Raw genomic sequence first — 15,183 nt, forward strand, 5'->3', positions numbered from 1 at the left:
TTAGACATTTAGGCAATGATTAACCAAAGGTGTTATGAAGATGACTGAAAGAAAAACTATAAAAAGTTAAACTGAGACATTGATTTTATTGCCAAATGAAGATTCAAGACTCATGAGGTAGGTGCATGTTAAAGTAAGTTCACTGATCTGAATAGTACTATTTTAATACAATTGGAAGGCAATGTTTTTACATTTTATTGCAAGAACATCAGCTATTTTTTGTTTGATCACATAGTCAATAACATTTTCCTGAAGATCATGAACTCATGCCAGTTCGCTCTTTGCAGTTTCTGACAGGTGTAAAGATGGAAGATGCTGAGGACGACATTGCTGTAGTCGGTATTGGCTGCAATTTCCCAGGAGGTAAAACTTGACATTTTTGCATAAAAAAGGGGTTCTGAAAAAATATCCAAATAATCTTGATGTGTTAAAACACTACAGGATATGCAAAGTGATGCGGTCACCCCAGCTCACATTTGGCATTGTCTGATTACTTCAAGTGGTTCCCTCTATTTCAATAGAGATTGATTTGACAAAAACAGGCAAAAATCTATTAATTTGAGACATCAAAGTGATATGATGTAATTAGAATGTGTTAATTATTTGTCTTACTGTTTTGGTGTGCATGTTTACAACCAGTAGAGGGTAAATTTAAGTAAACGCAGTTTACCCACCTTTATTAATTGCATAACATTTTACAGATGTAGGATCTTAATTTGAGCCAGTTTGCTACAGCAGGAAAATATTCCTGCAGCAACAGGACATGTGAATTATTATGTGGATTATAAAGTCAAACATTTCAAAATTGAAATTACATACTTTAGAAGTTTACAAATACACTACAAGTTTGCATTTCTCACAACATAATAGTGATGAAATTAAGATCCTACATCTGTACCCACATGTTGCAAAAAAATGCATTGATGGTACTTGTGTGTTTTTTAGGTGTGACCGGCGAGTTTACCAACCGATCACTATTTACAATTATATCTGAATTTAATTTCATCTAAATTCTGTCCAAAATGTAAAGATTCCTTTTTTTGCACATAAGAGAAACAAAAACACCATACAATAGAAAATTAGGTCGGGTGAAGCATTGTGCAGGGAGATGAGAGGGCTTGTGGGAGGGTCTTAACCCTTATCAAATTTACAAGACACAACATGGGGGCAAAACGGGGGAAAAGTGAATGCTGGGATTCTCTTGACTTTGGAACACTAACTTGTGCCAGCTGTCCACCCGGCTGCATCACTGGTGCAATACTAGTTCTAATGTGAAATATGAAATAACTATCATGATATTTACTTTCCAACTTTGAATTAAACATTTATGTGTCTGTACAGGAGAGGGGCTTGACAGTTTCTGGAAGGTTCTATTGGAGGGGAAGAACTGTACAGTGCCAATCCCAACTGAGAGATTTGACTGTTCCCAGTGGTATGACCCTGATGACAACAAAGTGGGGAAATCGCGCACAGCGAAGGCTGCACTTATTGATGGGTATGCATTTTTGCCTTGTTCCTTGCATTCAATAAATAAAATATCATTTTCAATTAACTAGGCAAGTCAGTTAAGAACAAATGCTTATTTACAATGACGGCCTACCCCGGCCAAACCCTAACGACGCTGGGCCAATTCTGCGCCGCACTATGGGACTCCCAATCACAGCCGGTTGTGATACAGCCTAGAATCAAACCAGGGTCTGTAGTAACGCCTCTAGCACTGAGATGCAGTGCCTTAGACCACTGCGCCATCTGGGAGCCCTTAAAATAATTCATGCTTAACTGGAGCAAAATTCATTACAAAAACTGCATTTGTCCCCAGGATCAACATTGAAACACAGTTCTAGCTACTCTTTTTGTAACACCTCAGAAACTCAATTTCAATTTCACCCAAAACATCATTTATAAGATAAGGCATTAAAAAAGTCAAATAATATGAAAAAAAATATGGCTTAATTTGTAGAGAAGAATTTGAAAATGCCTGTTTGGATTTGATTAATCAAAATCTCTAATAAAACAGGTTCATGTGCAGCAACCCCACATGTAAAAATGTTGACATTTGGATATTACGTCATATTGAGGCGTATCTATTTATTATGGCAATTGACATACTTGGTATTAAGATAAGGCATCATCCTAGATACCATTTCCTGCCGTTGTGCCCTTGAGCAAGCAACTTAACCCCCTATAATTAAAGTTTTAATGTCACGTGCGCAAGTACAGTGAAATGCCTTTCTTGTAAGCTTCAAACACAACAAAGCAGTAATCAATATCAATGTAACACTAAAAATAACATAAGGTAAAACAAAAACACACGAGAAATAAAAATAAGAAATAGGTAGAATACGAGAAAGTAAGAAGCTATATACAGGGGCAGTTCCAATGCCATATTTACAATGTGCAGGGATACTGGAGTGATAGAGGTAGATATAGTGTTTTCAGAAAGTCTTCACACCCCTTGACTTTTTCCACATGTTGTTGTGTTACAGCCTGACTTTAAAATTGATTAAATGTTTTGTCACTGGTTTACACACAATACAAAGTGGAATGTCAAAGTGGAATTATGTTTTTCAAAATGTTAACTAATTAAAAATGAAAAGCTGAAATGTCTTGAGACAATAAGTGTTCAACCCTTTTGTTATGGCGAGCCTAAATAAGTTCAGGAGTAAAACTGTGATTATTAAGTCACTTAAGTTGCAGTGTTTAACATGATTTGTGAATGACTACCTCATATCTGTACCCCACACATAAGGTCCCTCATTCAAGCAGTGAATTAAAAGAAAAAAAGATTCAACCACAAAGACCAGGGAAGTTTTCCAACGCCTTAAAAAGAAGTGCAATGTAAAGATTCTTTTTTTTTGCACATAAGAGAAACAAAAACACCATGCAATAGAAAATGAGGTCGGGTGAAGATGTGGTAGATGTGTACATTTTTTTTTTGAAAGCAGACATTGAATATCCCTTTGAGCATGGTGGTTATTCATTGCACTTTGGATGGTGTATCAATACACACAGTCACTACAAAGATACAGGCATCCGTCCGAACTCAGTTGCCGGACAGGAAGGAAACCGCTCAGGGATTTCTACATGAGGCGAAGGGTGACTTTAAAACAGTTACAGAGTTAAATGGCTGTGATAGGAGAAAACTGAGGATGGATCAACAACATTGCAGTTACTCCACAATACTAACCTTATTGACAGAGTAAAAAGAAGGACGCCTGTACAGAATACAAATATTCTTAAACATGCATCCTGTTTGCAACAAGGCACTAAAGTAATACTGCAAACAATGTGGCTAAGCAATTCACTCTTTGAGTACAAAGTGTCGTGTTTGGTGCAAATCCAATACAACACATTACTGAGTACTCTCCATATTTTCATGCATAACAGTGGCTGAATCATGTTATGGGTTTGCTTGAAATTGTTAAGGACTGGGGAGTTTTTCAGGATAGAAAATAAACGTAATAGAGCTAAGCACAGGCAGAATCCCAGAGGAAAACCTAGTTCAGTTTGCTTTCCACCAGACACTGGAAGATTAATTCACCTTCCAGTAGGACAATAACCTAAAGCACATGGCCAAATCTACACTGGAGTTGCTTACCAAGAAGACAGTGAATGTACGGAAATGGCAGAGTTACAGTTTTGACAAAAATCTACTTGAGAATCTATGGCAAAACCTGCAAATGGTTTTCTAGCTATGATCAACAACCAATTTGACAGAGCTTGAAGAATTTTAAAAAGACTAATGGACAAATATTGCACAATCCAGGTGTGGAAAGCTCTTAGAGACTTACCCAGAAAGACTCATAGCTGTAATCGCTGCCAAAGGTGCTTCTACAAAGTAATGACTCTAGGGATCATCATCGCCTGTAATCAGGCCTAACACCGTCGTGTCGTCAGCAAACTTGATGATGGTGTTGCAGTCATGCGTGGCCACGTAGTCCTTGGTCAACAGGGAGTACAGGAGGGGACTAAGCACACACCCCTGTGGGTCCCAGTGTTGAGGGTCAGCGGAGGTGATGTTGCCTACCCTCACCACCTGGGGTTGGTCGATCACGAAGTCCAGGATCCAGTTGCAGAAGGTGTTGTTCAGTCCCATGGTCCTAAGTTTGGTGACAAGCTTGGAGGGGACAATAGTGTTGAACGCTAAGCTGTAGTAACTGAACAGCATTCCTCTTATCTACGTGGGTGAAGTGAAGGCAGTGTGGAGTGCAATTGAGAATGCATCGTCTATCTGTTGGGGTGGTATGCAAATTGGAATGGGTCTAGGATGATGTAGTTGATGTGTGCCATAACCAGCCTTTCAAAGCACTTCATTATTACGGATGTGAGTTTTACCGGGTGGTAGTCATTGTGGCATTAAGCCTTAGAGTTCTTGGAAACAGGAATGATGGTAGTAATTTTAAGACATGGGGATTACAGACTGGGAGAGGTTGAAAATTACCATGAATATGCCAGCCAGCTGATCTGCGCATGCTCTGAGAACACGCCCTGGAATACCGTCTAGAGCCGTCATGATACAGTGTTTTTATTGTTGAAGCCAGCATAAAATGCATTGAGTTCATCTGGAAGAGAGGCATCGTTGAGCAGATCAGGGCTGGGTTTTTGTTTGTAATCCGCAATGGACTGTAGCCCCTGTCACAAGCTGCGGGCGTCAGAGCCTGTGTAGTATGATTCCACTTCATTCCTATATTGTCCTTTTGCTCGTTTGATGACTCTGCAAAGGTCGTAGCAGGACATCTTGTACTTGTTCCTGTCTTCGGCCGTAGCATCAGGGTTGTCTGCAGATAGCTCTGTGTACGGTAGCCCTGTCATTTAGTTTAGCGCAAACCTTGGTGTTAATCCGGGGCTTTTGATTGGGGAAGCAGCGAACCTTCAATGTGGGGACAACGTCGCCGATGCATTTCTTTATGAAACCGGTAACAGAGGTGGTGAGCTCGTCGATGTTATCGGTGGAGTCTCTGAACATATTCCAATCAGCGCTAGCCAAGCAGTCCTGTAGCATAATCCTTGATTCTGATGGCCATTTCTCATAGGAGCAAGTCACATAAAATGACTTGCTGTTTAAGCTTCTGCTTGTAAACAGGAAGCAGAAGTACGGAGTAATGATCTTATTTGCCGAATGGCGGACAAGGGAGGGCCTTGTATGCTTGCTTGTGGGTAGAGTAACAGTGGTCTAGGACTTTATCGGCCCTAGTGGCAAAGGAGAAGTGTGGATGGAAGTTGGGCATCACTTGTCTTAATGATACGGAATGAAAATGGAAGAAATGCAGCCTTCGGATGTAAGTTTTCCCGCTTGTTTATAGCCTCGTACAGTTCGTTAAGTGCCAGCTTGTTATATTTGTTGTCCTGAGGTGGAATGTATACAACAGTCACGATAACAGCTGAGAATTCCATAATTGCTGCAGTGGCATGGCACTGCAGCTGACTCAATGCTTCCAGCCCCTCAGGGTATTTATGTGTGTCTCGGGGGTTTGGGTTGTGAGCATAAAGACACATTTCCATTCTCTGTAAATTCATGGGCAATTAAGTACATCTTATCTTATATGCTTACTAAGGGACCTTGACTTAATACATCTTTGGTTAGGAAATAATATTATCAGAAGTAGGTAGCAGTGGCTAGTCCCAATTATGTTAGCAATCTGTCACCAGAGACTTAAATCAAACTAACTTCACATTTCCAATCATTTTTACAGGTTCAATCAGTTTGATCACAAGTTCTTTGGCATCACTGAAACGGAAGTGGAACAAATGGATCCCCAGCAAAAATACCTTCTTCAGTGTACGTACAGGGCTCTAGAAAATGCTGGGATACCAATGGAGAAGGCCAGTGGGACCAGGACAGGGGTGTTTTTGGGTAAGTTGAACAATATTCTGTTCTCTTATACAACTAGCATTTAGTAATTTTAAAAGTAAATCACACTCTTATAAGAAAGGGTTCCAAAACGTTTCTTTGGCTGTCCCCATAGGAGAACCCTTTTTGGTTCCAGGTAGAACTCATTTCTCCTATGGGGACAGCCAAATAATGTAATGGGGTGCGTACTGGCGGCAGAGAAGTCAGGCGCAGGAGAGCGAAAACTGTGTTGTTTAATAAACATAAAAACACTGTAAACAGAATAATCAATGAATGGGTCAAACAAAACCCGGTATCCACCAGCCTAACGTAAACAAGCACTACAAGAAACAATTCCGGACAAGGACATGGGGGAAACAGATGGTTAAATACACAACATGGAATTGATGGAATTGAAACTAGGTGTGAGGGAAGATGAGACAAAACCAATGAAAAATAAAAGGTGGATCGGCGATGGCTAGAAGGCCGGTGACGTCGACCGCCGAACGCCACCCGAACCAGGAGAGGGACCGACTTCGGCGGAAGTCGTGACAAATAATCCTTTTAGGTTCTAGCATATTTTGTTTTATAAGAGTGTAGTTACAATAATTGTAATGTTTAGTATTGCTAATATGAACCACGGTAATTATATGCTCAGTAATAACATTTGGAAGTAATATGTAAATCATTAATTATCATGGCAACTATAGTAATAGTAATTACACCTACACTACTGTTCAAAAGCTTGGGGTCACTTAGAAATGTCCTTGTTTTTGAAAAAAAAAAAAAAAAAATCCATTAAAATAGCATCAAATTGATTAGAAATACAGTGTTGACATTGTTAATGTTGTAAATGACTATTGTAGCTGGAAATGGCAGATTTTTTATGGAATATCTACATAGTCGTAAATGCTCAGATGTGCCCCGGTGCACAACTGAGCAAGATGACAAGTACATTAGACTGTCTAGTTTGAGAAACAGACGCCTCACAAGTCCTCAACTGGCAGCTTCATTAAATAGTACCAAAACATCAGTCTCAACGTCAGCAGTAAAGAGGCGACTCCGGGATGCTGGCCTTCTAGGCAGAGTTCCTCTGTCCAGTGTCTGTGTTCTTTTGCCCATCTTAATCTTTTATTTTTATTGGCCAGTCTGAGATATGGCTTTTTCTTTGTAACCCAGCCTAGAAGGCCAGCATCCCGGAGTCGCCTCTTCACTGTTGATGTTGAGACTGGTGTTTTGCGGGTACTATTTAATGAAGCTGCCAGTTGAGGACTTGTGAGGCGCCTGTTTCTCAAACTAGACACTCTAATGTACTTGTCCTCTTGCTCAGTTGTGCACCGGGGCCTCACACTCCTCTTTCTATTCTGGTTGGAGCCAGTTGGCGCTGTTCTGTGAAGGGAGTAGTACACAGCGTTGTACTAGATCTTCAGTTTCTTGGCAATTTCTCGCATGGAACAGCCTTCATTTCTCAGAACAAGAATAGACTGACGAGTTTCAGAAGAAAGTACTTTGTTTCTGGCCATTTTGATCCTGTAATCGAACCCACAAATGCTGATGCTCCAGATACTCAACTAGTCTAAAGAAGGCCAGTTTTATTGCTTCTTTAATCAGAACAACAGTTTTCAGGTAACATAATTGCAAAAGGGTTTTCTAATGATCAATTAGCCTTTTAAAATGATAAACTTGGATTAGCTAACACAACGTGCCATTGGAACACAGGAGTGATGGTTGCTGATAATTGGCCTCTGTACGCCCGTGTAGATATTCCATAAAAAATCTGCCGTTTCCAGCTACAATAGTCATTTACAACATTAACAATGTCTACGCTGTATTTCTGATCAATTTTGATGTTATTTTAATGGACAAAAAATGTGATTTTCTTTCAAAAACAAGGACATTTCTATGTGACCCCAAACTTTTGAATGGTAGTGTATATTTTCATTCTTTTAAGACAGAACAATAATCGTTTTTTTTAACTGATTGTTGTACACAAAAAACAAGCATACAAACACCAATAGTCAACTCTGCATTATGTGACATGCACAAGTATTAGCATACCACAGATAACTTTATGTTTCCATTTAGATAAATATTAAAATATAATGTTATTATTTTCAACAAACTGTAACAAAGTATGTCTATTTTCATTGAAGGGCTAATGAACAGAGATTATGAACAATCTGCTGGAAGTGTCAACCCAAATATAATCAACCACTGCACCGGCACTGGACTAGCTATGAGTTTAGCATCCAACCGAGTCTCCTACGTCTTCAACTTCACTGGACCCTCAATGTCCATTGACAGTGCCTGCTCTTCATCCCTTGTTGCACTTCATTTTGCTTGTCAAGCCATAAGACAAGGTTGGTACTGTATCATATTTACATTGCACGTGCATGGAACCTTTTGTCAATAAAATTATACCTGGCATAATTCAATACTAAAAGAACATGGTCGGTATCTCATTACAAATTATAAACCGGGGAGTTTGGGTCCTGGATGCGCTGACTGTCTGAAACAGCATTTCAGCCGTGTGTAAATCAGACAATATACCATGGGTATGACTCAAAAATAATTGTTTACTGTTCTTTTTATGTTAGTAACCAGTTTATAGCAAAAAGCCACTTTGGATTTTTTAAATATATGGCCAATATACCACGGCTAAGGGCTATATTCAGGCACTCTGCGTTGCGTCGTGCACAAGAACAGCCTTTAGCTGTGCTATATTGGCCATATACCACACCCCCTCGTGCCTTATTGCTTAAATATACAATAACCTCTTGGGCCTTGTTGCTTAAATATAATCTGAGGTATTTTATATGCTTTCATTTATCAGGTGATTGCGAGATGGCCCTTTGTGGTGGTGTCAGCTGTATCATACAACCACGAGTCTTTGTCGCTCTCAGCAAAGCAAAGATGATTTCCCCTGAAGGCACAAGCAAACCTTTCTCCAGCAGAGCAGATGGCTATGGCAGAGGAGAGGGTTGTGGGGTTATTCTGCTGAAGCCACTGAAACAAGTAAATATTTTATATTTAACTGTCACAAAATCGCTGTCAATGTTTCTGACAGGCTACACATGATATTTCACACTGATTATGTATTAATTACCCAGGCTCTCAAAGAAAATGACCATGTATGGGGCATCATAAGAAAAACTGCTGTAAACCAAGATGGCCGCACAGTCACTCCAATCACCAAGCCATCCATGGTCCAGCAAGAGGAGCTGCTCCGCAGAATCTACTCACAGTCTGACCTGTCAACTGTCCAGTACATAGAGGCTCATGGGACTGGAACTCCAGTGGGGGATCCCATAGAAGCAAGCAGCATCTCCAATGTCATTGCCAAAGCCAGACCTCCAGGTTCCGAGACACTCCGCATCGGCTCTGTGAAAGGCAACATTGGACACACAGAATCTGCAGCTGGAGTGGCAGGGCTAATCAAGGTACTACTAATGATGAAGCATGAAATCATTGTCCCTTCACTGTTCTACTCTGAGGATAGTGCCAGTATCGATGCTAAAGCCTTAAATGTTAAGGTTCCCACTGAAGCAGAAAAGTGGGGAGATTCTGTTGAAAGGGTTGCAGGGATAAATAACTTTGGTTTTGGAGGAACAAATGCACATGTTATTGTCAAGCAACACAAGCAGTCACCGGTTTCTAGAAAGAGTGGTAGAAAAGCACACAAGTATTTTGTCCTCTCTGCGAGTTCTGAAAAGTCTATCAGTATGATGATGGAGGACACAATTCAACAGATAGACAAAGACAACAAAGTTGATTTAGAAGCTCTTGCATACACTTCCGCTTGTAGGAGAAGTCACTTAAAACACAAATACAAGAAGGCTTTCAGAACTTCCTCTCTGGTTGATCTAAAAGATCAACTCAAGTCTGCCCTGAGTAAAACTCCCTACCCCTCATACTCAGATCCAAGGTTAATATTTGTCTTCTGTGGTAATGGTGTGACCTACCAAGGCATGTGCAAGGAGCTCCTGAAACATGAGCCTGTGTTCAGAGAGAAGATCAGGGAGGTGGAGATACTTTTCCAAATGTTCAATAACATGAGCATCTTAGAGAGACTTGAGAGTGAGTCTGAGAGTAAGGACTTTTCAAAACCAGATGTTGTCCAGCCCCTACTCTTTGCCATTCAGGTTGGCATTGCCAGTCTCTTCAAGCACTGGGGCATCAAACCAGATGCCATTCTTGGCCACTCTGTTGGAGAGGTTGCTGCTGCCCACTGCTCTGGTCTGCTGTCCCTTGAGGATGCAGTGAAGGTGATCTATTTCCGCAGTACTCTGCAGAGTAAGGTCACAGGAGGGAAAATGCTTGTGGTCAGTAACATGGCTGTGTCAGAGGTCTTGAACCTCCTTCCCCCCTACTTAAATAAGGTTTGCCTGGCTGCTGCCAACAGCCCACAGTCCTGCACACTTGCAGGTGATGCTGATGCTATAGACAGTCTCCATCAAAAGCTAAGCAGTTCAGTCAAGAGTAAGAATCTATTCCTCCATGTTCTAGACGTCCCTGCTGCATACCACAGCCAGATGATGGATCCCATCCTCTCTCAAATAGAGGACAGTATTGGCTCTTTACAGGTGAATCATGTTGAGACAGAATTGTTCTCCACAGTGACAGGGAAGGAGGTAGAGCAGCCAGACTTCAGCACAGGCAAATACTGGGCCAGGAACATTCGAGAGCCTGTTTCATTTGAACAGGCAGTGAGATCAGCAACCAAAGACAAGAAGAATGTGGTCTTTGTGGAAATAGGCCCTAGAAGGGCTCTACAACGGAACATCCAGGAGACTCTGGGAAATGACACCATAGTTATGTCCTCAGTGCAGCCAGAAAAAGATCATGAGACAATGCTGACCACTGTGTCCAAACTGTTTGAGTCTGGGGTTCAGGTCGACTGGGATCAATTCTACAGAGGCTGTGAGGCATCACCAACACATTTCCCTGTGTATCAGTTTGATTCCACTCAGAGAGATGTTATCATTCCTGCATCAAAGATAAATACAACAGGTACTCATCCTGTGCTAACTCAGACAGGAAGTGAGGGCAATAGCTTTAGCTGTGATCTGTTTTCTGACTCAGTATCTTACTTGCATGAGCATAAACACAATGGTGTTGCCATTGTCCCTGGTGCTTTCTATACTGAGTTGGGTTTGTCTGCTTTCATGTTAAGTGCCAAACCAAAAGTGCCACTCAACACACTGCAAATCAGCATCAGCTTTCAAAACCCATTTGTTTTCACCAAAAATGCACCAGAGATGAAAGTGCAACTTGAACCAGCAGAAGACGAGACACATATTAAGATACATTCTTCCTCTTCAACCTATGCATCAGGCACAATAGTGTGCAAGCAAGAAAGACTAGTCGAAGAGCAGAACATTTCGCTAAGCTCTATCTACAAAAGGTGCAAGTCAGTGGTGAGCTCTGAGGAGTTTTACAACATAGGTCATGGCGGGTTTCAGTACGGCACTGTTTTCCAAAACAAGGGTGATGTACACTATGGTGAAGACTTTAAGGAGGCTTTTTCAGTTGTCACAGTTCCAGAGGAATTGCTGTCTCAGTTGCATGACTACTGTATTCACCCTGTAGTTCTAGACTTCCTGATGCAACTCGCTCCTGTTACAGTAGCACACGGATTCTCTTCCAGGCCTGGGTTTCCTGCCAAAATAGGCAGCTTGACAGTCTTTGAACCTCTGCAAAAGGAAATGATTGTTTATGTGAGAGCAATTGATGTAGGAGTTGATCACTTTGAAGTATGTGGTTGCTTTACAGACAAAGAGGGAAGAATGTTGGTTGAGCTTAAGCATGTGATGATCAAGTACCTTGGGAGCCATTCACGTGTTGTTGAGGAATACTTCTTCCACAATGACTTCAGGGTTGTCTCTGAGGATATCAAGTCCTCTCAGGCACGAAAGGCCTTGGTCTTTTCTGACCAGGTAGGAGTTTCCAAAGCCATGCAGCCACACTTGAGCTCAATGTCTAAATACATTCCCTTTGCACATGCTAAGGAGTTCTTAAACCGTGGATTTCCCACACTTCTGGCAAACCTTAATATCTCAGATATCAAGAAAAACTTTGAAGAGATCTTGTTTATGTGGGGTGATGAAGAACTCACTTCAGTCAAAACCGAGACTGTTCTGGAGAATATAGTAAACTGCTGTGAGATTTTCCGTCAAATAGTCCTGGAACTAAGGGCGAGACATTTTCCAAACTCCATCAGAGTAATTACTTACCGGTCAGCAGAGAACACAGTGGACCGCATCAGCCCAGGCTTTGTCCTCTCAGGCATGACTAGAGCATGTGCTGCAGAAATGGCAGATCTTTCCTTCCAGCTGATTGACATCAGCTCTGTCTCTACAGAGGACATCAGAGCTCTGTCTGAGGTCTTAAAGTCATACCCTTGCAGCAAATACCAGGAGTTGGTTGTGAAAGATGGGATGATTTTTAAATCTGATATTGTGCATACTCCCATGGAAAGCATTGAGAGCTCTGGGGGAAGTATGCCCTCTTCAATGTCCGAGGCATGTATCTTTCAGACGGCTGACCCCTACAGAATGACTAGCTTGTCTGCCATTAGCTGTGAGGTCAAGAAAAAGGACATCCAGCAGAAATCAGTTGAGATTCAGCTCAGTAAGATATCTGTTCATTCCTCAGACTACTTTCCTGTCAGTGTCTCTGATCTGCACTTTGGCAAGACAATTTACTGGAACAAACACACATCTCAGAACCACCAGCTTTTGGCCCTTGACTTCAGTGGCACTGTCACAGCTGTAGGGAAAGATGTGAGCAAACTGAAAGTGGGAGACCATGTTGTCTCATGCTACCCTGTTCTTGCATCCTCTGCGATCATGATTCCTGAAGCAGCATGCTACAAAACAAAGAGGCTCCCATTTCTAAAGGAGGCTCCATGTGTGTCCTACTTTGTGCTGGCATGGGAAATATTGTACAAAGCGTTAACTAGAGTCAAAGAACAGAGAAGGTTGGGGATCATCTCCTCTGTTCCTGATTCTGGTCTGCTCAAGGTATTAGCCCAAACAGCAAACAAATCAGGATGGAATGTCATTGTAGGGACACAGTGCAATGGGCTGTTTGTAAAAGCTGATAAAATGGATGCATTTGTCCTCCTTCCGCCATTTGACGAATCTCTGTTGGCAAAAGCAGGCAATTTCCCTGGTGTTAGACACATTGTCATTGTCTGTGAATCCCAGTCCCAGTGCTTGCTGGCACAGAGCGTTTTCCAAAATGTGAAGGATAGTGTTCGAATGCAAACCCTTCAAATGTCCAGCATCATACAAAGGGGATCACTCATTGCCCAGAAGCCACACATTTATCGTTGGCTCAAGTCCATGCATTTGGACAGGAAGTCATTTGTTCTGGAACACTCTACCTTTCAAAGGTTGACATCAGGAAGCATTGACTTCTTGCCTGTTGAGGAGTCTGAATCGTATTTTAGCTCAAAGACCCTGCCTGTTGTGGCACTAGGTAAAGATGATTCCAGAGGCACACTGTCCAAAATTCCTTTGTTGCCTAAACCAAATCAGCTTTTCCAAAAGAATTCTATGTACATTGTCACAGGTGGCCTCACTGGGCTGGGATTTGAAACTGTGAAATTCATTTCTCAGAAAGGTGGAGAGTACATTGTCATACTCTCCAGAAGTAGCCCCACACCTGACATACAGCAGGAGATCTGCAATCTGGAGAAGCAATACAGTGCCCATATCATATGTATGGGATGTGATGTCTCTGTTTCTGAGCATGTGCTCAGAGCGATTGGTCTCATTGGCAAGAAGTTTCCCTCTTGTCCAATCAGAGGAGTGTTCCACAGTGCAGTTGTCCTGCACGATGGCCTGATTGAAACCCTTGACAAATCTCTGTATGAGAAAGTCCTGAAGCCCAAAGTGAATGGGGCTTTGAATCTACACCATGCCACGAAACACTGCAAATTGGATTACTTTGTGTGCTACTCCTCTGTTGCAGCTTTCATTGGCAATGTCTCACAAACAAACTATGCAGCAGCCAATTCATTCCTGGACATATTCTGTCATTATAGACGGAATATTGGACTAGCTGGGCAATCCATCAACTGGGGGCCTTTGAACCTTGGTCTCTTGCTGAACAAGGATCATTTCCAAAGGTTTCTTGAGGCAAAGGGATTGATGGTGATGGATGTTACAGAGATTCGCGAAAGTCTGGAACAATGCCTCCAGCTAAACAAACCTCAACAGGCTATATGCAAGTTCAATTTCAAAAACATGAAGTACAATGTCATGTCTCAAAATGCCTCATTGACCATGCGTATGACTGCATTAGTGGAAGAGGCAATGCAAAAAGCCAAATTGAAAGAGTCCCGGACTGGACATAATGCTGCTTCCTCCTCCCCAAGTGGTTATATCAGATCTGTACTCAGTGAAACAATCGGTGTTGACAAGAATGAGTTGAATGATGATTCTCCTCTCTCTGCCTTAGGCATTGACTCAATGTTAGCCATGACTTTGCAGAACCTCATCTTTCAGGAGAGGGGAGTGAATGTGCCACTGGTTAAATTGCTGGACCCAAACAGCACACTGTCGACATTGATATCAAACCTGATGGAGGGCACTGAGGGTGAATCCCAGAATGATGACCAGAAAGAGAGCATGATAGATGACATGTTCACAAGACTATAGAGATTTCAAAAGCTGAAAATTGAAAATAAAGATGTAGATATCAGATTTTCCCATTATATTTGCATGTTTGATCAGATAACATTTAGAAACATTACACATATCATGAAAACAATACTAGCACAAGACTGCAATTACCTTTGGCATGACCTGGTCCTCACATAACATTATAACAAAGGTAAATATGTTGTTAATTATCACTAAATGTAATAATATTTGTTGAAGATGTTATGCAATGTTTTGGTGGTATTATCAAATATATTTTTCTTTCAATTTTAGAATGTGTTTTTTTCATGTTTATAAGTTTGGATCTTGTTGTATTCTTATATTAATCTTAACCACATGTGCTAATGTGTACTGTATTTCATTGTATTATTGTAAAATGTCAAATAAAATTGTATTTCCAATGAACCAGTCACTTTTTGTATTATAAATTGTATTATTATTTTTATTATATTCATCCCCTGGAAATTCAATTTTTTGTGTGCTTAATTTCCTGCTTTTGGATCAAACACTATTCAAAATTGTATATCTGGGAGGGGGCACAATCATGCAATGACAATGTTATAGGCCTGACCTTTGTCATACTGTAGATATCTTTAAGTAGTCTGACAGAATGTTTCACATAAATCATCTGAAGTTTTTTGTTAAAGTGGCAGTCTGGGATTGGTAGGCCACATCAACTGTTTG

At 41.2% G+C, this 15,183-nt stretch overlaps 1 protein-coding gene across 1 annotated transcript; it reads left to right on the forward strand.

Annotated features, from left to right (window-relative positions):
* Nucleotides 1-305: 305 nt before the first annotated feature.
* Nucleotides 306-14,496, forward strand: LOC120050660 (probable polyketide synthase 1). Its single transcript, XM_038997238.1, has 6 exons — nucleotides 306-363; nucleotides 1,342-1,495; nucleotides 5,694-5,854; nucleotides 7,984-8,190; nucleotides 8,664-8,845; nucleotides 8,941-14,496. The coding sequence occupies exons 1-6, from the start codon at nucleotides 306-308 to the stop codon at nucleotides 14,494-14,496; spliced, it is 6,318 nt and encodes a 2,105-aa protein (XP_038853166.1).
* Nucleotides 14,497-15,183: the final 687 nt, after the last annotated feature.

The sequence above is a fragment of the Salvelinus namaycush genome, chromosome 7 (genome assembly GCF_016432855.1).
Source record: "Salvelinus namaycush isolate Seneca chromosome 7, SaNama_1.0, whole genome shotgun sequence".
Classification (NCBI taxonomy): Eukaryota; Metazoa; Chordata; class Actinopteri; order Salmoniformes; family Salmonidae; genus Salvelinus; species Salvelinus namaycush.